We start from the raw sequence: 26,200 nt of genomic DNA on the forward strand, positions 1-26,200 counted from the left end.
TTTTTTGCCACAGAGATGTTTGCTTCACTGCACAGAAGGTCACACATGCAGGTGCCTTCATATCCAGCAGCACTGCTCTTCACACCTGAACCAGCAGGTAACTGGGAACACGGGTGGAGACAGCTTTGAGTGTCACAGCTTCTTTTTGAGTACACAGTGTCTGTTCAGATAGTCATTCAAATTCTGTCTAAATTTATTCCATATTTGTAAACAAGTTATTGAACTTTTTTAGAGCAACTGGCAATACCCAGAAGTTACAATACCCTGTGACTCAGTTACTTCTGAATTACTGACACAGTTTATCCAACACTGACCTCAGCTTAGATAAGATCCCACAGGATTCATTAGTTCTGGCATAGTACCACAGATAGAAGACAAGCACTGAGCAACAGAATAGATGTGTGATCTAAAATAAAAAGATAAAATTGCATCATTTTTTGAATGAGATTTGGATCCCATTTTGTTCCAGTAAAAGAATACAGGATTTCCAATCTACACTGTTATCAAGCCCACTGATGACACGTTCAATAACTTATATTGCACACAGAAATATTTGTGAAGTGTTACTTTTACAGTCACACACATTTTCTAAGGAAAAAAGGTAGACCAAATAATTACACAGAAGCTTTGTAGTAAAAATTCTACCACTACATAAACAGTTCTATGACCAGAGACGGTAAACTTAGGCCATGAGTATGATGCAGGAACTTGACCATACAAGAAAATCATGGTAACCTCCAATTCATTAACTGGGAATCTGCTTCATCTTGGGGTAAATCAGATTACTGACTGCAACAACGAGCTGCTGCCTCATTTTTTTTCCATGCACTCTTGACATGCATTAGCAGCAAAGGGCAGGGACAAAGTTTTCCCTCACAGGAGTTTGGCTGTCTATCTGTCTAGGCTCAGAAACCTTTGCTCGGTGCAGTAAGGGACTCATTCTTTGCTTGGCCTCTGGCTCCCAAAGCTGGTCAGATGGAGACTTTTCAGTTATGGAAATCTGCAGCAGCAATGCAGTCTGATAATCTCCTGACAACCTGTGGTAGTCATCCCAACCTGGCATGCTGCTGCCAAGACACCCTCCACTATACTGCATCTCATGCTTCTCTGAAGCGAGACAAGAGAATATCAACAGTTGCTACCAGTTATCATTTTTCACTGGACTAGAAGTGGAGATTGAATACAGAAAAGCCAGGAACACTGTATTTTTAAGACTTGAAGACATTCTCATGCTGTCAAGACATGGAACCTGTCTGACCAGTAGCTGAGAGGTCCAGATCATTAGGCTGGCATTGGGACATAAAAACAGTACCAGAAAGTTCAGTTTCTTTACAGCTGGGCTTTCACATCTTGGATGTGTAACCATCAGAGGAGGCCATACAGCTGCAGCATTATTGCTATGTTTCCCCACTCACAAGATTATTTGAGAAGCAGTTTTCAGAAATTATAGTAAATATCAGCATAATCATTTGGACACGAAAGGTAGCAGCTCATTGTAACAGCTCTCTAAAATAATTTCAGAAGTAGGCCAGGCTGTAGACATCTAAACTAATAGCTGAATATTAGATGATATGTAAATTTGAACATGATCCACTTCTACTTCCATTTTCCGTCTGAACAAGAGGAAATATATCAATGGTCCACTCCTTGGAAAAATCCCCACTAGATACCAAAGACTTTGGTATACAGTGTAAGAATTATTCCACATCAAAAAAAAAAAAAAAGATGACATACAGTCAACATGTCACATTCATTTACTATTATTTATTCTATACTGTACATGCTGTAAGGAATGAGAATACTATGAGGAATGCAGAAAGAAAGCAGTCAGTCATTTAATCCAAGACAACACATGTTGAAATAAAGCACAGGTACCAAAGTTTGGAATGCCCAATGTTTGCATGTACATTTGACAGTTTGACTATAGGTAGAATCAAACCTTATAGCTGAGTCTTCCTAATGATATTCATTATATGACACTATCCAGCTGATTCTCAGTTTTCCATCATTAATACCAATAGACATTTATGACCAGAAGGGAAAATTAGGAAAACAAGCAAAAGAAGTGCTTCTGTCAATATTTTAATAAATCTGCTGTTCTGAAATCTACCTTAATTTTGTCAGCACCCTGCTGTTGAGTCAGGGGTTGCATGCTGCATTTTACAGGCTTTGCAAAAGATACTGTATTTTCTGTTTTAAGGCTCAGAATAATAGTGCCCTTAAAGATATAAAATCAACTCAAAATAAATGAATGAATTTATTAACATCACTTAATACATATTCAAGGACTGAGCCAAGTACAAAGTGTCAAAAATACCACTAAAACAAAAATAAATAATATTCTTCTTGAAGGAATTGATACATTCAGACTGTGAAACAAAACACTTTCGTAAGGCTTCATCAGCGATGACCATTTGACTCCAAGTGAAATTGGTAGAAGACAAAACCACTCAGTACTTCTGAAGCACTTTTGATGACGTGCCATAACCAAACTGAGAAATCAGACACTCAAGAAAATTTTCAGCTATGCTTCTGGATCTCAACTACCTCTTCCAACTTGAGCAGTAAATTCCAGACTGATGACGCTGCAAAATTAAGCTCACATTTGGGATTCCTGCAGTCACAGCAAAACTTACTATGCTTTCAGTGTAAAAGCGTGTGTTTTACATACTTTCATATTACACTGACTTAGAATTTCAGATCTTTATATACTACAGCAAAATCAGAAACACAACTGCTCCTATACTTATAAGTAATTTTTCCTCCTCCACAGTTTATTCTCACAATCTATTCTGGAAATTCTTTTAAAAGAAAATGCATGTTTTCTCCACAGGAAGGGTCCCTGTGTGGAGAGTTAATTAAAATGCTAGAAGACCTAGCTCCAGTTAGAGCATTTATCAGAACACCCACAGAGGAAGGGCTACCCTTTGAAATGTTAAATACATTGTCAGCCAGGGATGGGGGTCAAGAAAGATTTTCAAGCCATCTGATGCTCTGAAAGAAATGTGTACACCTTAGAATCAAAACCCATACTGTCTGTGATGGGATGACAGACTAAATCAGGTATTTTATGAATTGAGATAATTGTTAGTGCACATTTAGCATGAGTTAAAAAATGAGACTACCCCAATGCATTCACAGAGACTTAATTCATCAGTCAAATACCTACTAATAAAGAAGAGGACTATAAAGGTAAGAATTCTTCCTTTATTTTAGTAAAAGGTTAGAGTAAAAATTGACTTGCAGCATGTATCACATATTAGAATTCTGGCAATAAGCAGTTTTTGGAACAGATGTTACCCTTCCTAACTACTATTAAAAAAAAAAGCCACCAAAAACCTGACCTAAAATAAAAGTGTTAGTTTACTAAATGCTTGAATTTAAGAGCTTAATATTTTGAGTTGGACTCCTTTATGGTAAAGATTGTTTCAAAACCTGAATAAGTAATTTTCCAGGCATAAACAAAGAAGGCAAAAAGTAACAAGAGTCAGCTGATTTGAAAGACAGTGTTCATAAAAGGTCCAGGCAACTGCCTGCAAGATCTACCATGGTACAGAAGACACTTCTGGACCACAGCCAGTAACAAATAAAAGAAGAAACAAAAAAACCAACATCATGAGGTTATTTTTTTTCTCCTGTGCTGGTCTTTAGTAGCAGTAAGTATTTAACTGGCCTAGTACTTGATCTTGATAAAGCATTTTCAGCTTGTTGAAACTATCAAATTAAATAAGCAGCTGGTTTCTCTTTTAAGAAAAGGACAAAGAAGTGGACAGCGTCAAACACCCTAAAACCAGACTACATAATAGAGGTGAAAAGGACCAAGCAAAGTACTGCTGTTTCCAAAGTATCTCAAGTTAACAAAACTATTTGTTTTACAAGAAATCATAATAGCAGCCTCCTCTTCTGCACCATGCTAGGCCAAGACTTCATTGTCAACCAGCTTCATTGTTTAACAAAAACATTCACATTCACCCAGAAATGCCAAGTTAGGTTCTTTACCTTAAAACAGTAACAGCAAACTGCCCTGCGTGTCAACACAAGTTAATTCTTTAAACAGAGATTCTTGCCCTCTGTCTTCACAACGTGAGCTGAACAGTTCTTTTCTTAATATTTACAGGATAACTCTCTACAGAAAGGATCTGAGCATGTCCTGCAAATCACAACAGATAATGGTGTAAAGAATGTCAATTACATTTACTCCTAATCTATGAGATAACCTGAGGGCATCAGAAAAATCAAGACTTTTTCAGGTATGAGATCCCATTAGTTAGACTACACACAGTTTGAGAAAAATCACATTCCATCAAGCACAGGACTGGTATCCACTATCTAATGCCAATGAATCAGTAATAAGTTATTTCCTTAATTAAAAATAAATGCCTGAGGGATATTGACAGCAAACACAGTTGATTAAGTTGAAGGCTTATGTCAATATAAGACATTTGATATTATAAATAAGCAGCACATGTATGCCTGATGCTATTCTGCAAACAATCGATACAACACATTTTAAGTGAATCAGGAATCAGATAACATATGGATTTCAAGAATCAAGTGTAAATCATCAAGTGGTTACAATAAACTTTTAGCCACTGATAAAAGATACCACTGTGAATAATGTTAGCTTATCAAAAGACTCAAGTGCAGACAAGCAGCAACGTTGGAGAACAGCAACTCTGATAAACCTGGTACAGTCAATAGTATTCTTCCATGAGCCACCGCAAGGTCATAGTTCTAGAAGCGGAGTACAAAGATTTTCACAGGCCAGTTTCAGAAACACTTGGACATATACTAATTATAAATCGTCAGATAAACAAATTCAAAAAATAAAACCAATGCTTCCTGCAGAAAAGAAATACAAACACCATTAAAGCAGGCACTGCCCACTTCTGACATATTGGAAAAAACAGTCAGACAAAAGCAATAGGTGATGAGCACATTTAGCTTTTAAAGAATATATTCCAGACTGTTTTCTTTCAAGGAATGGAGTAACTATGTGAGTTACAGCTTCCAAACCAGCAGAAGCTGAAGTTGATGAGTGGGACAAAGTATGTCCTATTCTGAACTAGGGTTCAAAACAATAACACTGCTTCAACATTTAGTATAATATGCACATTAAAATTCAAGCAACTTATTAGTTTAGAGCACAGAGACTACGAAGAAGTGAAACAATGTCTTGGTTACATATACAGTCAAATGGAAAAATCTTACTAGTCACTTCTGGACTTTAGTCTAATTATTCATAAACTTCTATTGTCTGATTGCTTATCTCAAGGCGATGAAGCAGCTACCAATACCAAAGGCTTTATCAGTCTAACTTTAGAGAGACCTGTGTTAGGGAATAAAGGACTGAACTCAAAAGATGCTGTCTATTTATTTATGTGGAACTCAGTAGTATCTTCAAATTGTTTTTTTCTGAGCTAAAATTAAGAGAGATTAATTCAACATTTCTTTGCACATAATCTGAACAGCCAATTAATTTAAGTTTCTAACTACTCTTTTATCAGATTATCGAAACAGATTTTATCAGGGAATCAGGATACAAGAATACGTATGAAAAAAAGCTCCTACCAACAATCCCAAAATAGCTGAAGTTCTTACTTTTAAGAGTAAGGGTAGAACAGAAAAACAAAATGAAAACTTTTGCTCCCATACTCGTCCAGCCATCTTTATCTTAAGAGAAATACTGTTATGAAGAAAAGGTTACATTTCAGTGGCAGTCAGCATAGTCGGATGTACTGATGTTATGCTGTTTTGGCTTGAGAAGGTTATGTATTTCTTCTGTCCTGCACACAGTCTGCATGTACTAGAAAAGGAGGTGCTGCAGAACCTTGGCAGACTGTGACATTGCTTGCACAACTAATTGTCTTCATTTTGGAGACAAAACTTCAGGAGGAAATACTCTGGAATAAGTGTCTCCTCCGAAGGGAAAAGGGCCTTCCTTCCCTTTTCCTCCACCAGTAAGACAAGTGGGTCACAGCAAGTGAGAGTGGAAAAAACAAACTGTTTATTAACACCAAACAAAACAGGGTAGAACAGGGAAATACAACAAAATTCCTGGAGATACAACAAAATCAAAATACAACAAATTCCTGGAGAGGGAACAGACATGTGGGCTCGGACCAGCTGGGGCTGCCCCCACAGGCTCCCTGGACCGGTGAGGAGGGAAGGGAGGCAGTGAGGAAAGGGGAAGGGAAGGGAAAAAACAAGAAAAAAAAAAAACCAACAGAACCTTTTCCCAGCTATCCAGAACACAAAAGAAACCCAAAAAGCAGCACAGTGCTCCTGGCGCACTCCCTCCCGAGCCCCAGAGCCCTTGGGCCCCGGCCGTTCGACTGCCCTGCACTCAGTCCCATCCTAAAGGCACAGCGTCCTTGGGCATTGAGTGGATGGCTAAGGAATAAAGTGGCTTCATAACATCACCCCAGGACATTCCACCCCTTATTCCATACTGTTTGCTCAATGCCCAAATTAATACATTTCAACTTTAAACACACATGTTTACACATATATAGAGATAGGAATTGGATCTCTTGGGCAGGTCCCTTGACTTTGTTCTTTTTGATGGCAAAACCGGCTTCCAGGAGAATCTCGATGGTCTTCTCTCCTTTCCCAAATACCTCTGATGCTGTGTTCCCCCACACAATGATATCATCAATGTACTGGAGATGTTCTGGAGCCTCACCCTTTTCCAGTGCAGCCTGGATCAGTCCATGGCAGATGGTGGGACTGTGCTTCCACCCCTGGGGCAGTCGGTTCCAGGGGTACTGCACGCCCCTCCAGGTGAGAGCAAACTGAGGCCTGCACTCTGCTGCCAGAGGAATGGAGAAGAATGTGTTGGCAATTTCAATAGTGGCGTACCACTTTGCTGCTTTGGACTCCAGCTTGTACTGGAGCTCCAACATGTCCGGCACAGCAGCGCTCAGCGGTGGAGTCACTTCATTCAAGCCACAACTAATGCTCAAAAACCCAGAGAAACTGTGGTATTAAGATGAATGGCCTCCCCCTAGAGCAGAACAAGGTATTAACACGTACTTGCTCTTAAGCATTGTATAGGGAATCCGACCCAGTGTGGAACAACTGCTCATTCTACTTCAGAACATCAGAGCCCCTATTTCCTTTTCCTCAAACAGCTGGACCAGGATCACAAGCAGTGGTACTTGTTCATAGTATGAAGCAGCATGAAAAGATAGTCCCATCTTCCCTGCCCTAATCCTTCTCTAGCACATCTGAAAGGCTGTTTGACCTTTTACTCATTGCTTTAGCTTTTCCTGACATATTAGAAAGCATTAATTCAGTCTCTGACAGATGGATCACATATCTGTGAATCTGCTTTAATTAGACAAGGACTATTGCCAAATGGAAGTCGATTTGGAGTAGAGTGCTCTTCAGGTGATCCTTTCTGCATTAAATTATGAGCAACCTCATGTATCAAAAAACTACTCTCTCCATTTCAGCTTTTCTATGAAACAGTTTTCTTTCCACCTCTGGTAGTTCAAAGACATAGCTGACGTACACCTGGAGTCAGGATCCCCTGACCGAAGAGAGTTCTGCATATCACAAGCCAAACACCACTGCAGGCAGTTTTTCAGTTTTTTGTTCTTTTCCTCTGCCTCTGCTGAGCCAACATTTTCACCTCTACACATAGAGTTAAGAACTAGGAGGCCCTCAGAGTGAATATGTAGCCCCCTAAAATATTACTGTAGTTTCCCCATTTAAAAAACCCAAACCCTAAAATGAGCAACACACCAACTGTACTGTTTCAATAGTATTTAAGTTGGAAAGACGCTACTGAACAGACAAGCTCATGAAATCAGATGTCACACTGAATAGAATAAGAAAACCGGAGGGAGCAACAATATAATTTGGAATAACAGCTTTATGTACTCAGGGTGCACTTGGAACCTCATGGAAGAGGGACTGCTATGGCTCCTGAACTGGAAGCAAGATGTCAGGAAGCACGACATCAAGCTCACTCTAGCATTTCTCTACTGGTCTTCCAATAAGACAAAATAAATGGTTTACAACACTGAAGAATCACAGAAAGTGCAAAAATATTCCCAAAATTAAGAAGAAAAATGTATTTATCAAAAGGAACAATACATGGCAGTTATTTAAATACAGCTTGTTATCCAGTCTTGCTCCAAGTGTCAAAAGCTAGTGTTCCCCTCTCAGTGCTATTTCATCTGCAGGGACAATTCAGATTAATATGAATTTGAAGTACACCTCTGTTAAACAAAACAAAGCCATCAGAATTTACATGACAGATGGGTGGTTGGTTGGTTGGGGTGCTTTTGCTCCCCTCACCCCATCCCAAGTGTGAGAAAATACTCTAAAGAATTTGAGATTTCTGTTCTTCTTTCAAAACATTAAATCAAAGGAAGACCAACTACTCAATCTAAACCAGAATTATTGTCCTGTAGTTCCCATCTGTTCTCATTCATGCAACTATTTTCAAGGGATAAAAGCAAAACATGTGAACAGCTACTCTTCTGCCTTAAGATACGCTCACAAGTCAATAGACCCAACGAATAAAAGGATCTGAAAGTCATCTTAAGTTATAGCCTGTCCCTCATGCCATTTTCCTGGTTGTTTATACATGGCTAAGTTGCACATCATCACATGTAACAGTACCATAATATAGTATACTATCAGGTTCTGAAGAACAGCTGAAGCAGAAGAATGTCTCATACACATCAAGGAATTTTTAAATTTATTCAGTTTTTAGTATTAGGTGATGAAATGACTAAATTAAATTCAAAGAGACACATTACAAGATATAAATACCTCCCACTTAGAAAGGAGAGTTTTTTTGCTTGTTTAAAAATTAGATTTAGAAAAAAAGCAAACAAACCAAATCCTACCAAAACCTTAAAAAAACCCCCAGAAAACAAAACCTCCCCCAAACTCTTTAATCGTATCTTTTCAGATTATTAATTCCGCATATGTCCTTTATACAAATTATTATATTCTCTGCATTTTAGGTTTATAGTTTATATAAGAACATAAAAAAAAAAATACATCTTTGCAAAGGCTGACACGTGTTAGAAGTGCTTAACATCATGTTCCTATCTCTGCTAGACAGTGAATTAGACAAATATAGGAAGCTCAGAACAGGCAGAAGATAACACCATAAGCCTATTTTGTAATTCAAACGTCCAGTGAGTCAAAGGATGAAAAAAAGCAATCTTGTTACAGAATCCATTACACTTGCCCTGTGCTTATGAAGATTTAAGGCTACGAGATATGCCAGGACATAATCCAACCACATATTCTTGAAGGTTGGTTTATCTCACCTGGACTCCTCAGAGCGATCTCCTGCATTTTACAAGAACTTCAGTGGCCGTGTGTGCATGCAGAGACACATGTGTGCACATCTCTCTGAAAAAGTATCATTCGGAATAGAAAATGATTCTACAATCAACAAGAAAAATTAATTCAAACATGAACCTGGAATGAGTGCTCCCACCTAAGAAAAAAAAGGAACTTGCTTTTGTTATAGTTTAGTCCTTCACATGTGAGGCATTTGGGAAAGTAAAGATGATTCTGAAGAAGGCATTGCCTTAACATCATGAAGTGCATTCTGCATTTGCTCCAAGACACAGAATGATTAATTCCCTGTAGTTAAGAGAATTGCATAGCAGAGTTGGCAGTGTCTCAGCAACATTCACGACAGTTTTCAATAAAAGATTAAGTTGCTCAATATAAATTACACTTGCACACAATACTAAAGATCCGTGTTCACCCACACTTTTGGCAGGTTAACATAGCCTTCATTCTTCATGATGGAAAAATACAACTCTTCCTTATCCATTTTAACCCACAGATGACAAATTAAACAAAGAGTATATTACATGTATCAAAAAGTACACATTTTCAAATTAAGAAAGAGAGGCTGGGGGTGAGGAAACGATACCCACAGAGAGTGAGGACTCTATTTAATGTCAGGTTTTTATTACAGATGTTTTTCAGTCTGCTACATTGCATGCCTGCATTATCTCCATTGCATGCACTAACCCAAATCACAGAAGGAATGGTCTCATTTTCTGAAGACCAACTAGATTATTTAATTGAATTGACGCCTGAGAAGAGCTTCCTTTTTGCCCTTTAAAGGGATGGAGTCCTCTTAAAAACAAAAAACTGTTAAAAGTGCATTGTCTATCATAGAAAAAGTAAAAGACTTTTCAGGTTTTTTTTCTTTTTATTTTGAATACTTAGTGGAAAAAAAACCCTTCTATTTTTAAACAGCTTTAAGCTGCAAAATGCATGCTGTTCCCAAATGATGTAAATCCTTTTCTAAAATAAAGATAACAGCATAGAATTTTAAATTCTACCTGGATCTGACTTACTGCAGTAATGGTATTTTCAGAAAGAATAATTTATTATTCTTGAAACCTAACATTACCTTACATTTAAGTGGGATTTATAGTTCTTCAAACTTAAGTTTAAAACCAAACAAATGTAAAACACCAGATTCTGAGGAAGCAATTCAAGTCTTACTTCAAAGAGATCTTATCAGCTAAGAAGTTCCACTACAGGTGATTGATGTTAGTCTTCTGTTACACACATTAATTGGCAGCTTTTTTTCTCGGATTTTTTGATCTTCTGCACATGAACACAGAAAAAGAAAATAATAAAAGCTTTCTTACATAGTTTTTACCTATTCTGGTTCCAAACAGCGCACATTTCCTTCTTTGTACAGCTTAAGTTCTTGAAGTTTTATTTAATATTCATGTGCAGACAAATCACAAGACACAGGAGTTTTACACATACATTCATACAGTGCTACAGAGATAATATGAAATATGCTAGTCAGTGTACTTAACACGCTCATCCACTCTTGGAAAAGACGTAAGTATGATGTGCACAGGCCAGACACAAGGCTGCATTTCTTCCAGATTCTGCACTCCTGGGTATTTAAAAAGCAAGCAAAAAAACCCCACCTACCTTATTGATTTATGTTATTACCAGTTAAAAGAAAACATCCAAAATATTAAAAAAAACCCCTAGAACAGTTGTGTGACCGACAGTTATAAGTAATGGCACAGTAAGACAAAGCTTCTGCCCAGGAAGTGAAAGCTGTGTGGATGACTCCAACCCAACAAAACTCGCACAGGGCTGAATAACCACCCAAGGCTGCAAATCTCAACCATTACCAGCTGATTTTAACTATCTACAAAAGGCATTTTTTTGTTAAGACTATAGTAAGTAATAACTACTGGTATACATTTCCATCTCTTAAAATAGATCTGTATCTTTGATGAAGGGCCAATTTCAGAGTTTTTTGGACCATGGCACCAGTCAATGGACTGAGTAACTACTGCTCTATGCTTGTTTTACTAACCTGTGCAACCCATCAAGCATCTACTTTAAGAAGAGCCTTTTATTGGAGATTACAAGAGATCCAAACCACAAAGAATTTAAGAAAAGGTATGGTCAAGACTTCCCCAGTGCAAAATGGTAACTCATAAGAATCTATCCCTTTTATGTGAGACTAAGTGACAGCTCTGTTATCTTATTTACATCATTTTAATTCTCTACTGCTGTTCAAAAATCCACAAAGAAGAACCATTTCCACACCACTCAGCAAAGGTAAAATGTTTCTAGAACAGGTATAACTATCAAATAAACTAAACTTGGTAAGCAGAAGGCAGGCCAGGTTTCTACCACAGCTCAGACAGACTGCTGGATTTAAAAAAATAAGAATAACTTTAAAAAAAATTAATTCAGCTTTACAAGCTCAAACGGTACCTGAACTTGAAAAAATAAGTGGAAGGAAGCCATGATTTTGTGAAAAAAACCCCCACCATTAGGTATTTCCCCAAATTTGTAGTTGCACTGTGCCAAAAATGAAAAAGCGAAAGAACAAGAAATTGAATGTATGGGTTGGGCCGTACAAAGGGATGAACACGGTAACAACATTTCAAATTGTATTTCTTCTAAACTGTTGTGGGGAGAAAAGGGAAAATAAATATTCAAATCCAGGAGTTTTACATACTCTTTAAAATTTCAGCAGTCAAGAAGTTACAGTGGTAATGGGACCTTAAGATGACATAGAACATACCTGCAAAGTTTGCTTAATTAAGACACTGCATTCCAATAAGCATTCATGGAATACACACTGATACACAAAACTTGCTTAATAACTGAAAGTTCTAACTAACAGCTGCAGAACCCTTTCACAGCAGTTAAAGCCTCCCAGTACGACTACACCTAACACAGGGAAAAAATGAAATAGTTACTTTTTTTTCTTAAATATGAAGTGATTAAAGATAAGCAAAATCAATCAAAGAATGGAAATAAGTTAAAACACCTAAATCTAATTTATCTATGGGCTAAATCTAATTAGTTTTTAATTTACAGATAAAGAAAAGCTAAGTATTGTAAATCAGGGATTGCTTTCAGTTTTTTCAGGTTTAAAAAACCCCCAAAGTTAAGAACTGATTCCCAAATGTCCTGATGACTTCTGCCTACTGGTTTCCTCATCTGCAAGGAGTGCATATCCCACTTCCTGTGATGCCATAAGTTACAAGAAAAGCAGAAGAGCATTTGGAAAGACATGCAAATTATGCAAAGGATTAGGGATTATAAAACCCATTTGCATTATTACATTGGTCAGTATTTGCAGCCTGGGATTTCAAAGTCCTGAAAATATCTGTTCATTATCTTCATGTTAGAAGTAGCTGGCTGTAAGGATCCTAAATATGCCAAGCTCACTTACAGACCAGGGAGGGAGTCATCTCTGGTGGCAAGAGAAAAATACCTCAAGCATTCAATCTCATGCAGACACAGGGAAAGTATCACCACATCAAGATAAACTATATTCAGGTATTTATCAAAAAGCATGAGTTGACACTATATACAAGTTAAAATTAAAGTTATTTTTAAAATAAAATTTGTTAGGCTTAAGCTTCAAAATTGGCTTGAAGATGTATGATGAACTTAAAGATTTGCTGATGCAGAATATATATAAGACTGCAATTTTGGTCAAAAGCCACTGTCAGACCAGAAACACTCTTTGCAACAAAAAGTTTATTTCTGACAATAGTCATTAGGTGCATAGTTAAGAAAAGAAAAAAACCCATTACTTTTGTTATACACCTCTGAGCTTTCTGGGATCTCCTACGTAGGAGTTTCCTAAGCTTGAGAAGGCATCTTTGTGTTTGATTTCCATCAATTCAGAGGAACTACATTTTTTGGTATGTTTTTTATACTTTTGTACATGAACATCACCAAATGGATCTAAATTTCACTATCAAGTTACTACTTAAATATCACGTAAGTAGTTCCAGTACCTTTTAAGTGACGAAAATTACTATCTGTTTCCCCTCCCTCAATCCCTATATCATTAGTTTCAGTTTCTGTTGAACAGAAAAGCTTTTACTCAGAACACTTTCAGTTTCAGTTTAGCAGGGAAGTGTAAAAGAATGTGTTCTGCTTGAGAAAGTCATCCAAAGCTAGGATAGCCACCAGGAGTCAGGGTAAATGGAAAAAATAGGAGTCAGAGGTTGGAAGACAACAGCTCTCTAGGAAAAAAAAATTCCATCTATGGCTTACTTCAACATTACATGAGCCTTAATTATACCACAACGGTTAACACTCTGTTTAAAGCCAATTCCCCTTCACCCCACTTACTCACAAAATAGTTTAAAATACGAAACTGGAAATGAGAACGTAAATTGCTTCTATAAAGTGACTTGTAAGATTTCTACAGTTTCTAGGAAATCAGCAGCTAAAACAGTCTTGCAGAAGAGGGTGACTGCAATTCTCTGGAAAAAAAAAAACCCAACAGAAAACAAGACAGAAACCAAAGCTACAAAACTGATCAAGCCCTGCAAATCTGTTCAATAAATACGTATGCCTAAAAAAATCCTCATCTCAGGGTTACTAAAAGCATCCTAAGAATTCTGCACAGATGAACACTTCACTTAGGAAATAAAACCCCCCACAAATAATACAGCACCCAATAAACAATTCAATAATCAATCAATTTCTTGTATTTTTAAAGTGGATGTTAAGCAAGAAACAGCCAATTGTGGTGGAAAGTCAGCTTCCATTTTATGTGGGTTCTTCTTCTTTCAGAAGAAGAAAAACAAATAGACCCAAACCATGTCTGCTGTTACTTCAGTGCACCAGTAAAGCCTCTGCATCACAGCTACAGCCACCTGATACTGAAACACCTATTTTTGTGGAAGGCACAGACAGAGAGCTGATCTTGAGCACTTACCTCACACCCCCCCCTTTCACAATCACTGGTTATGACAAAACACATTAAGTGCTTCCGAATGCAGGTTAAGGGAGAGTGTCAAAACATCATGTGTACCACGAGACATTAGTTGGGGGGAAGCTGTGACAGGCAAGATTAGGCTCTTTTGAGAGATATTTACCAACATACACTAAAAAAAGCCTTTGAGACTTCATAATATCTTCATAACTTATATGCACAGCTCATAACAAAGCTGATTGTTTTCATTTGACACAATAAAAGAATGAGTGTGCTTTTAAGGAAAGGCCATTTTCAAACATTTATAGAAGCTTCTCTTCTAATATACTACTTATTTAGACTCTAGAGATTCTTAGTATTCTTAGATTAGTGCATTTATTTGCATACCCTTTTGATATCTAATAGTAGCTCCTTATAATATACACTGTATTTTTCTCTAAAATTTCAATAATATCCTCTAAACTTGCCCCAGTAAACATACGAGATATGAAAGGACAAACCAAAATGAGGCTATTATTTACAAACTTGTGTTTAAAAAAAAGAGACACAAAGCCCACACCAACGCTGTTGCTCAACTTTGTTTGTTCTGTGATGGTGCTCTGCTGTCAGTGCATTCACCATTTCGCCTCTGCTGTGCATTTCCTCCATGTTGATGTACAAAAATATTCCTCCTCTCTCTAGCAAAGGTATGCTTTTCAGGTTCACTCTTCCAGGGAGACCTTAGGGACAGGGATTCAGTTATTTACAACTTGAAATGGTATAAAATATCAGGCTAGTAATATTCTTTATTCTAAAAGATCTTTGTGTACATTCTAAGTCTTTTCCTCTGTGCAAGACTGAAACCTACTACCTTGTGCAATGCAATTTTGCTTTACTCCTTCTCTAACAAACAAACCCTTCGCTGTTCTAAATAATTTCCTCTTATCTAGAGCAGCATTTCCACTTTCAAACAGCAACACAAAGCACCTGCAGCTCTCCCTATATCCAAATGAAACATTTAAGTCAGGCCCTGATCTGCCAGGCCTGAAACAATAATCCAACATTTCCTCCCAGCAATACGGAGATCAAGAGAATCTTTTTTGATTATGACATGAATTTTACACAAAATTCAACACAAGGAATCTTGGGAGTGTTGAGTTTCTTTTAGGGTGCCAAAGGTCAGAGATTATTTATTTTTCAAACGGTATTGTTTCTGAATAGGTGTTTACTGCTCTGGTTTACTATGACAACCACCCATGTTATAGACTACACACAGTATCTATTTGTTAGAATTCTTTTGTTCAAGGAATGACAATGCTCTCCAGAGGAAGGCCACCAACCAGGATCTTTGCCTTCTTGCAGCCATACTAGTCACAACACACTTTCAGATGCTTCAAGAGGAAAAAACATTAAAATTTTTAATATCTCATTAAAAAAGGTGTACTGAAGAGTTAAATACTGCAACAGTTCAAGAATCAGAAGAGACATTTTACTACTAATAATAATTCCATGGGGTATAAATTACATGTTTTTCCTCCTTCCTTTTTACCAGCTGCACTAGTACCCTACAAGCTGGTATTTTATGGGTAATAATGAAGCCCATTTGTTTTCTGGAAATGGAGCACTACCGTTCTGGCAAACATTGCTTATACCTTTTGTCCACTGCTGTATTTCATATTTTCTCCTCCCCTTACGCACCAAAGGGAATGAAGGAATCCAGTAAAACACAAACAGAATTTTATAAAGAAGGATGTAAAGACTACCCCAAATCTGGAATGCACTTAGATAAGCACCAAAACTCCGTACCACGCAACTTTACGAGAACAGGCAATGCAAGCTAACGCAAAAGCAAATCAGTATTTTCACGCTAACAGAAAACAGAGATTTATGACCACAGCTAAGAGGCCAAATAAGCCCTCTGCTCAGCCCATAAAAAAAAAAAAAAAAAAGCCCTGCAGTATGACTGTTCTGTTTCCTGCAGGAAATGAGATGCTTGTATTAGATACCCCTGTGGTTTTCATACTGTAAATGTATCAGCTGGTACAAATCCTCTGGAGAGGACTATTAACTAATGCTTAGAAAGAGCAGTGGCAATAGCAGACTGCACGTAGCACCTCAGAGAAGAGGGGACAAAAGCTGGCAAGTCATCCCTAAAAAATCTGAGAGCCAACAGCTGAAGAACACATCTTGTAGTAGAGGCGATGTTTGAGGAATGTACATACCTACATCCGCTTATTTCCCATTACTCTGCTCACTGCTTCTTTAAATAAGGAGCCTATTGCTCATCACCACTCCTCTCATTTGGGAGCCTCAAGCTGCTCCTCATTAAACCATCCCTGGTCACACGCGGCACAGGAGGACCAGCCACAGGCTACACGTATCTTGTGCATGGCCATTTTTCCTCCTTTCTACTGTGCTTTTAAAATTTTTTTTTTTTTTTTCCGTTAATGTTTCCGAGTTGCGAGGGCGCTGAGCCAAGTTCCCGCCGCGGGGATGGGGCAGCCCCCGCCCGAGCAGGGCTCCTCTCCCCGGGAAGACCCCGCTGCTCCTCCATCCGCATCGCTCCCGCCCGCTCGCCTGGGTGGAGCCGCTCGCCCTCGCCCGACAAGCGCCGATCGTGTTCTCCATTGCAAAACCACTGCCAGGGCCAGAAGCGGGGAGGAGAGATGAGGGGGAGGAGGAAGGGGAAAGAAGGTGTAAACCTGTCTGCGGGAGAGCCCGGGGACAGACGCCCGGGAGGGCAGGGCAGGGCCGGGGGGGGGAGGGGGGCAGCGGGGAGACAAAGGAGGGATGGAGGGTGCCCAAGGAAAACAGGGGAAGCCGGGGAGGGGGCGCTGCCGGGGAGCCCCGCGGGGCACCTGCCCGCCCCGGCACACCCCCGCACAGACACACACACACGTACCGAGCAGCAGCAGGCGGTGCGTCTGCTTGTACTCCCGCTTCTGCTCCTTGAGCGCCCGGTCGATGCTCTTACTGACTTTCCTCGCCTCCTTCTCCGCCTCCCGCTCCTCCAGGCGCAGCTTCTCCCAGGTCCTCTGGAGCGCCGGCGGCTGGTGCAGCGCCTGCTGCCGCGCCGTCTTCCCCCCGCCGCCAAGGCCGGGGCCGCCGGCCTTGGGCAGCGCCGGCTGCCGCTCGGGGGCCGCCCCATTGCCGCCGCCGCCGTTCTGCAGCAGCAGCAGCGGCGGCCCGTCCGCCTCCCCGCCGGGCTTACCACCGGGCCGGAGCGGGACGCCGAGAGGCTGCGGCTGCGGGGCGGCGTGAGGCTCCGCCGGCGCTTCGGGCTCCGAGGCGGCGCCGGCGCTGGAGATGGAGCCGCCGCCGCCGGCGTCGCCGAAGAGCCGCGGGCGCAGGCTGTAGCAGAGCCCCATGGCTCGGTGCCCCCGCCGGGGACGGGCTGTGGCGCGGCGGCGCTGGCCTCAGCGCTTCCCGCCGGCCAGGCAGGCGGCGGCGGGCGGGGAAGGGGCGCCGCGGAGCCCCTCACGGCCCCGCTGGGCCATCTTGCATCTTCCTCCCGGGCTGTGGCGGCGGCTCCTCGGCGCCGATCACCTGACACCGACCGAGCTGCCACCGCCGGGTCCACGTTACCGTAAATACCCCAGCGCCAGCCCACCGCGCAGCGCCGCCGGGGGAAGGGCGGGGGCGCCGCGCCGGCACACAGGCGCAAACAGGAGCGCAGCCCCCCGCCTCCCGCGCCTGCCCGCCCGAGGGGGCCAGGGTCTCCCGGAACTCCAGCTCCGCGCCCTGCGGAGGGGAGACCCTCGGCCCCTACGCCACCCACCTTCCTTGCTTCCTCCCTCCCTCCTTGTTTCCTCCCTGCCTGTAAGGGCCACCGTGCCGCCTGTGCGAGCCGCGGGAGCTGCACACACCCCTACCCCTCTGCAGGGCTATGCCCCTGACAGACAACGTCTGCCCCGGCATCCCAGGGGGAGAAGCCGAGACGGAGGCCTCACACTGAGAGGGACCCCGGACGGTGATCGCGGCCCCGGAGAGGCCGAGGCAGCCCCCGCCAGCCTGGTATCCTCACAGCTACAACGCGGTTCTCAGCCCCTGTGCACACACATGCCGCTCCTCGCCCACGCGCTGACTAAGGATGCCGTGGGAGGAAGGCTTTGGGTGCGACGGTAGGAGAAAATAATAGGCAATGTTGGGGTTTGCTCGTTGTCTCAGTCAGTGTTGGCAGCAGTAGTACTCCAGCAGCGTGCTGCTGTGGGCTGTGGAGGAAAGACTGGTACTAGAAAGCCACTTCCAAGGCGGTGGCAGCCCTCCTCAAGACAAGACCTGGAAAAATTCAAGTTACTTGGTATGTGTCTCAAATATGTGTCTCCTTCTGCCTCATGCACCTCCATTTTCTTCATAAGCGCAGCAGTCCTTTTTCAGGGGCACGTGGCTAGTGGATGAAACTGGGTCTCTGAATCTTAAAGCAAAGGTCATGTCATGTGTTCGCTATTATGACTGACGTGTACCTTAGCACAATTTAGAGATTCCAACTTCAGTAACCTGGACTGCATTCATGAACCTCTTTATTCATGCAGCGTCACTTTGGATTCCGTAATGACCTGTTGTATTAGGGCATTGGTTTTGTCTCCTGTTTTTCTGCAGTGGCCAATATTATGTTAATGGATGCCATATAGCACAGTATGAAGAAATGGAGGGATGCAAAATTCCCATACTTCTTTACAATTAATGAATTAGAGCAAATTGGGCACAGTTTTCAGTTCCTGGATATGGGAAGCAGAATTGGTTTTGTGACAGATTTATTTGTGTCAAATGATTTAACAAACGTCCCATAAAATATGTATTTACCAAGCAGTGAGCTGTGTGTTAACATTCACTGGGAAAAAACCCCCAACACCCTACACAGGCATAAAATAAATAGATTCCTTTTAACTGAAAGTATCAACTGTCTGTGATTGCACCACACAAAGAAATTTTGCCAGTGAAAATATTAGGAAGATCCAGCACATTGTATATGTTGTTCTCTTATACCCTTCAAAATGCTCACCAATTATTTAGACAGATGCTTTAGCTCTGAGAAACCACCCCACAGCTTTTGCTTCTGTTGTATGTTTTAATACGTGACTCTACAGTGTGCTGGTTGCAATCTTCCTGCAAAACATGTAAGGAGTTACATCACAGCAGAGGATGTTTCACCACTGTTACAGAGCTGCTCTGCCTTGGCTCAAAATCATTATGGACCATAAGGATACAATATTTCTTAGGTTGGGAGTGAAAGATTACAGCTTTTGTCTGAGAATGGACAGGAACTTGGGTAAGAGGAATCTAAATGGACTGAATAGCTGGGATCCTGGGGTTAGTGGCTGTATGCTTTCCAGTGTCATTGGACCACAAAGGAGAATTTGCTACTCATCCAACAGTACAATAAAACCATGGAAAAAAACAACCAACAACCAAAACCCAAAGAAACAGTGAAAGTGAGGGATTTAATATTTGGGGTCCAAATGTCAATGGACATACTTAGTTTTGTGAAGGTGATCCTTAGAGTTTGATGCATACAACAGCATTTGCAGAACCATGAACTGCTTTCCAAATGGTAGAAGAAATGTCATAACCTGGCGAAATCAGTTCAGATTAGGTAAAATTTCTCCTGCTAAACTGCTCCTGGGCATGTACAGTGTATGCTCAGTGAGTAACAGGGAAGGTGAATGATACATTCACGGTTAGAGAAAAGGCAGAAAAAAATGGCACTGTAAAATCACATGATTTGTAAGTAATTTTGAAATAGCAGCCCATGTATTAACAACTATGTATAGGCAGGATCCTTAAAAAACTGACCGCTCTGACAAACACTGAAATAGATGCTCTACCTTATAAAGTGTCACATAAAGTATGTTCACTGAAAGATCCTTCAGTGACCTACAAGAGCAAACTGTGTCTTGAGAAAGAAGTGTTCCATAATTCTTTTCTTACAACTTGTAATACAGAACAGTAAGCAGCCTGTCTTCTCTCTTTCCCCAGAGGAATAGTGATCATCACAACTTCCGGATTACCATGGACTGAGATTTTCAAGAATTTAAAGCGAGAAAGTCAGCATCATGCAGTTTTCTGATCTGATTTCTCTTTGAAGAATCTTTCATGGAATATTAGCCATGAGTCTCATTGTATTTACTGAAATTAGAATCCTAGGATCATACAACAGCCCAGGACTGCTCTCTGGGGAAGGGATCCTCAGAAGTTCATCTGGCCCCATTTTTCATGGGAAAGGCAGCCTATATGAGATCATCTAGTACCTTGTCTAGCTGCATCTTGAAAACCTCCAACGATGGGGATTCTGCCATGCCCTTGGCAAGGTTATTCTAGTGAATGATTGCTCTCACTGTAAAAAATTATTTCTTACATTGAAATGAAACATTCCCTGGTGCAGCTTGCACTCATGGCCTCTTGTCTTCTCCACATAGCTTCTTGTGGCATTGCTCTTTTGTCTTTGTTACCACCCTTTAAGTACAAGGATACTGTGGTGAGGTTCGTCTTGAGCGTTTGCTTTTCCAAGGAGAAAAGGTCACTCCTGAGCCTTCTTCAGGGAGACGAGATCTCACTCTTTCAACCTCCTCACAGGGCAGGCTCTCCAGCCCCTGGATCATCTTTTTGGCCCTTCTTTGGACCTTCTCCAGTCCATCCCCATCTTTTTTGAATTGTGGGGACAGTTAAAAAATAAGTATCTTTAGATCTGAACTTGTAGTAGACCACTTTAAACTGTTTTTTGTTTTTTGCTTTCAAGGTATAGTTCTACCTAAAAAATGACTAATTAGAGGTGCTATCCACTCATATGCAGGAGCTGGGTATGTCCATGAGATGCCTTTATTTACTCGAAGGAGTAATACAAGTCTAGTAAGTAAATCTATAAATATTATTCCTAAGAAGATGTGTCTTTACTGTTTCTTAAAAAGAAGTGCAAGTTATGCATTTCTTGTACACTCATATGAAAATAATTTGTCTTCTTTTCCCAGTTTCATAATAATTTTGCTTTGACAATCTTTATCTATACTATATAACTTTTTGGGATTTATACAATGTTCTAAGTTTTAACCAGGAAATGATTGTTTGTGATCAAACTAAAACAAATATAGTAAATGCAGTTGCCTTGAAAATATAACTGTGTGGTAATTGAAGAGACTCCAGCTAAATGAATCTGTAAGAATTTTGATAAGGCAAGGATCTTAAAAGCAAGGAGAAGCTGTTTTGGGGCTGGACATTTGTTTATGTTCTTTTTGCTTTGATTAGTCACTGTGACAGTGAATGAGTTTACCCATATTCTGACTACAGTTTTGCCATATTGTTTTTCTATATCTTAGTCAGAATACTGCTATGAATTCAGAAACTATAAATCCAGAACCTGCAGTGGGATATTATTTCTAAACAGTTTTGACATATGCTCCTTGAGATTTTTCAGAGCCTCAGTGATGATTAGTGAAAAATGCTGCAAGATTTTTGGGTTTATTAAAGAAGAAAGCTATGTGCTACAAGAAAAAAAAAGTAGAAAATCATGTGCCATGACAACCACTAGATATTTGCAAACCTTCTGTTGAGATTAATTTTCCTCATGGATGAAAGGTCTAGGATTTACCTAGCTGCCATTAGATAATAAACATCTCTTATCTTCTTTGATAGGCACTCATCAAAAATCTACCTGCTTCTTGTGGAACAAATACTATTATTCTTGTTTTTAAAGTTTACAATGAACACTAGTGTGCCAGTGTTGCCCTACTGTATCCTTGCTGGTTTACAGGAAGAGGAAAATACTCCTCTTTGATATATGCTTTGCTCTCTAAAGGCTGAAACCTATGTTGCTGATAGAAAACTTGCTAGTAAGCACAGCTACAATAACAAATATCTATGTGAAATGTCCAGAGATTAGATGAGTCACCTGATCTCCTACCAGCCTCAGTTTGTCCAAAGACAGAAGACCACTGAAAGACCCTTGGTCTTCTTCACAGGACATTGCAGGATTTATAACTCATCCATCCTAAACACAGAGACACACAGAGACATAGATACAAACTCTCTCCCTGTCCCCCCCACTCTGTTTTCACAGAACTTTAACCTTCACCACAAATTTTACGTGACACTTTTACTGGTTGCTTGAAGATTTTTAAAGGGGGAAAAAACAAACCTTATAGTGGGAATTCAGCTACAACTGTAATAGTTGTAGAGCAACAGTGATACAAACCTAATTTTATCAAATCATCTCTCACTCATCACCATGGTATTTTTTGCGCCTTGTCATATCTGAGCAAGATAGCAGTAAAACCATCTACCACTTCTTTCTGGAGTGCTCTTTCCATGTAAATACTGTAAACAATTTAGCAGCTCTTAAAGCATCCTCCTTAAAGTACCCTGCTAAAAAAACCTGGTATTAGTTTATTAAAAGTCAAGCCATTAGTGACATCACCAGTACAGTTGCCCTGTACCTCCCATTATTAGACATTATTTTTTCTTGCTTAAAATTGTACAAAAATGGGATTTCAGCTAAATTTCAGCACCTGCTGAAATCTGTCTTGACATGAATGTTTTTGTTTGGTTTACCTTTTAAAATACCTCAGCCATTTTCACAGAGAGTTTAATGAGAAACATAATGTTGCAATGTAAAAACATTTTACTGGCTTTCAGAAGGGCCAATAGATTATCATTCTTGTATCAGTCATAGTAGACCTTTTTGCTTTAAGAGAAGTGATAACCAGGATACAGAAGACATTTTAAGCAATGTCAGAGTAGACAAGCTTAAGGGAATTTACTGCAAGTACCAAAATAAGATAAAGTAGGTCAGCTTGCTTGAAAACTAGGTTCTGAGCAAATGGAGTAAGAAAACAGTTAGAAAGAGATTTAAAATGCAAATTGTGGGATAAGGTAGTTTTTCTGCGGTACTGCATAAAGCAGGGAAAGAAAGAGTGGTAGGAAAACAAATAAAATTGGAGGTTTTGTATGCCTAGCAGTGTTACCAGACAACATAATGCACTGTTATGGAGGCATAACTACTGCTGTCTCTGTTGCATTTAGTTTGTTGCTACTTCTAAAGGAATTTGAATAATAAACTTACAAGTCTCTTAATGATCTCTTTTAAATATCTTTGTAAATATTTCATTAAAAACTGCTGACCCATGGCATCAAATCAGGGGTCTGTAATACCTTTTGTGCTCTGAACAGGGGTTTTTTGCTCCGAGAAAATCTGACCGAACCCGACTAAATTGTGACACTTTAAAATATGACTTGCACCATCTGAAACACAGAGCAAAAAGCCATCACAGCTTGCTTTTACTGTGAGGAACAGTCCTACTTGCTACAGACCTGATCTAGGCAGAGGGAAAGAACGTGGCTTTGGGAACATTTCTATTAAAAGATTCTGATCCTATTTTGCGTGTGAATAATGTATGTATCAATCGCATACCGAATTTCTTTTAAGTCAGGGAAGCATGCTTTATCTGTGCAACCTCAATTCATTTCCATATAAATATTCATCATGATGCAGTCTTCAACTTCACACAAACAACTTCTCCAGACTAAGCTGTTTGTTTTGGGGACTCGCTGCTCTTGATGTGAACAGCCAGCAGATCTGTAAAAAAAAGTCTTAGCAAGCAACAGGGGCTTCTAGAACCTTCTGAATAACTGGAAAAATGGTTTTATTTTAGAAGATCCATTTAGATTACTGCTTTAAAGCAAAAACTAAATTAAGGCAAGAGAACAGAAAACAGATGAGCTGAGGCATACACGTAGATCATCATACAAACTTTAACTTTCATTTTAATAGTAAGCAAATTATTCTTTCCATTTCAACTGAGAATCAATGTAAAAATATACTGAATAATAGGTTAATGAAAAAGTGCTGTTTGGAAGGGAACTCTGGGTATCGTAGTTCAAATGTGAGTTTTGGAAGCTAATACAAAGAGAGGACAACAATATAAGCAGGAATAGATTATAAAATTTGGCTCATAAAATAATTCTTTTCTGCAGTGCATTTTTTAGTGAAAATTGACAGAATTGTTAAAATCAGAATACTCAATCAAAAAATTAAATTAGGCTTCATCAGGATTGACAGTTCCTTCCAAGACTAGCCACTTAACAGGACTGAAATAGCTTACACTCGGGAAAGCAATGAAAAAGGGAAATAATTAATCAATGCTTATTGTAGAAATCAAAGAGAAAAAGCAGGAAGGAATATTAAATGAAGAGCAGACTTTATAAAAATATGTTGACATGATGTTTGTCTTAGGTTAAAAATATTGAAGTAGTTTAACAGAAGATGAGATAAATGTTCTTGGATTTTTATGGCTAGTGAAATTAATTATTTCTTTTTACTGAGAAATCCATTCAATGGTGGAAACCTCAGAGCAGTTTTTATAATTGTAATAGTAATATCTTTGTCCTGTGTTTTCTAGATCCCCAGTACTAGTTTAATTTAATTAACATGGAAGAAAATTTCCCATTCCTTTCTTCCCTTGCCTTACCCTTATTCATTTTTTGATTCATTATCAAGGAAATAAATTGGGAACCTGAATTCTCAGCAGCCTTCCCACACTTCTCAGGACTGACACAGCAGAGAAGTTTGAATACCTCAAGATTTCTCTTTGCTAGAGAGAGACTGTCCCTTTCAAGCAGCTTTATGCCAAACCCAAAATCTAGAGTGACACAAGCTTTCCTCTCCTCACAAAATGTAATCAGAGAGGATCATCTGCTTTCTTCATCTTCTGCTTTTCTCTCCTTTTAGCCTTCATTCTCTTCTTTGAATAGAAATACCGGGCAGCTTTCAAGAACACAAAAGTGCTTAAAGTCAAAATACTACTAAAAATAGTCATACAGCCTTGTTAACCCCCTGCACATGTTCCTCAGGACAACAGGCATTCCCATGCATTGCTTAGCTTCAGGTGACATCAGCACTGAATTCCTACAATTTCTCATGAAGGAGAGGTTTTCAGCTTTCCAGAAGATCTCCCACAAATGAAATCGTGCAAGTGACAGTTGTTGGTAGCTGCTTTCCAGTGAGCTAGAATGAAGCCTTTCACCTTTCAAGTTCTTATTTTAAAGAGGTTCTACCCAGGTGATACAAAGGAAAGGTTTGGTAGTTTTTTAGTAAAGATTTTTATTAAATCTTCATGGTTATTATTAAATACTTCTGCAACATAAAGGTGCAGCTGTGTCCCTGAATGCCACAGTTTATCTTGAATAGATTCCTGCTTATGGTGGAAGTTCTTTTGTTGCTATTAGGTAATATTTATTTTTATGTGCTAGTAGCAGAGATGCTGTGAAGATGTGAAAATATGCACAGAACATTATTCTTGAGAATATACAGAGGGACTTACATCATTATATTTGGAAAAGAGAAAAAAAAAAGACAAAAAATGCAATTACACATAAGTAGCTTCAGAGGGGCATTTAAATCCCAAAGGATGATAAATATTATCAATATATAATTTAAAAACCCTACATATTTCTACCTTTAATAAAGGGTTTTATACCTGATTTTCACTCTGCTTTACCTGAAAGTGTCACTAATTGCTATCTGATTTCATTTAAGCTATACTAAAAAACAGTGCAGTGACAAAAAAGCCTCCCAATTGTATAACAATGGACTTCTGCTTTCTGTATATTAGTTTTCCTCTAGTGGTCATTATGAGCAACTTCAGGTCCAACCTGAGATAGACTTAATTAACCATTGTTTAGGTTGGGTCTTGCAGTAGTAACCTGCAAAAACTTATTCCATTATTCACTCATAAATGGCCTTAATGACGGCCTTAATGTTATCTAAATGCAAATGTAGAATTCAGTCGTTCTTCTCTAAAAGGGGCATCTTTTTGTTCTTAGTGTGGAGTGCACAGCTTTCAGCACTGTGCTCATGTCCAGGATCATGCAGGTCATGAGGCTGTCAACACCCTGAAACCAGGGTGTGCAGGGAGGAAAAGGTGGGTGAAAAGTGTGGCACTTGCATGTGCAGGACTCAGGATTTTATTTCTTGAACTGTGGCTCTCACAGCCATATTGTGCTATCACA

At 39.8% G+C, this 26,200-nt stretch overlaps 1 protein-coding gene across 1 annotated transcript in view; it reads right to left on the reverse strand.

Moving 5' to 3' along the window:
- Positions 1-17,571, reverse strand: part of GNAL (G protein subunit alpha L) — a gene marked incomplete at its 5' end in the record, with an annotated part of 184,217 nt that extends 166,646 nt beyond the window's left edge. The window contains one exon of the mRNA XM_082276588.1: positions 17,106-17,571. Within this exon, the coding sequence (XP_082132714.1) occupies positions 17,106-17,571 (466 nt within the window). The remainder of the gene's footprint in view (positions 1-17,105) is intronic.
- Positions 17,572-26,200: the final 8,629 nt, after the last annotated feature.

Source organism: Coloeus monedula (assembly GCF_965178545.1).
Source record: "Coloeus monedula genome assembly, chromosome: 1".
Classification (NCBI taxonomy): domain Eukaryota; kingdom Metazoa; phylum Chordata; class Aves; order Passeriformes; family Corvidae; genus Coloeus; species Coloeus monedula.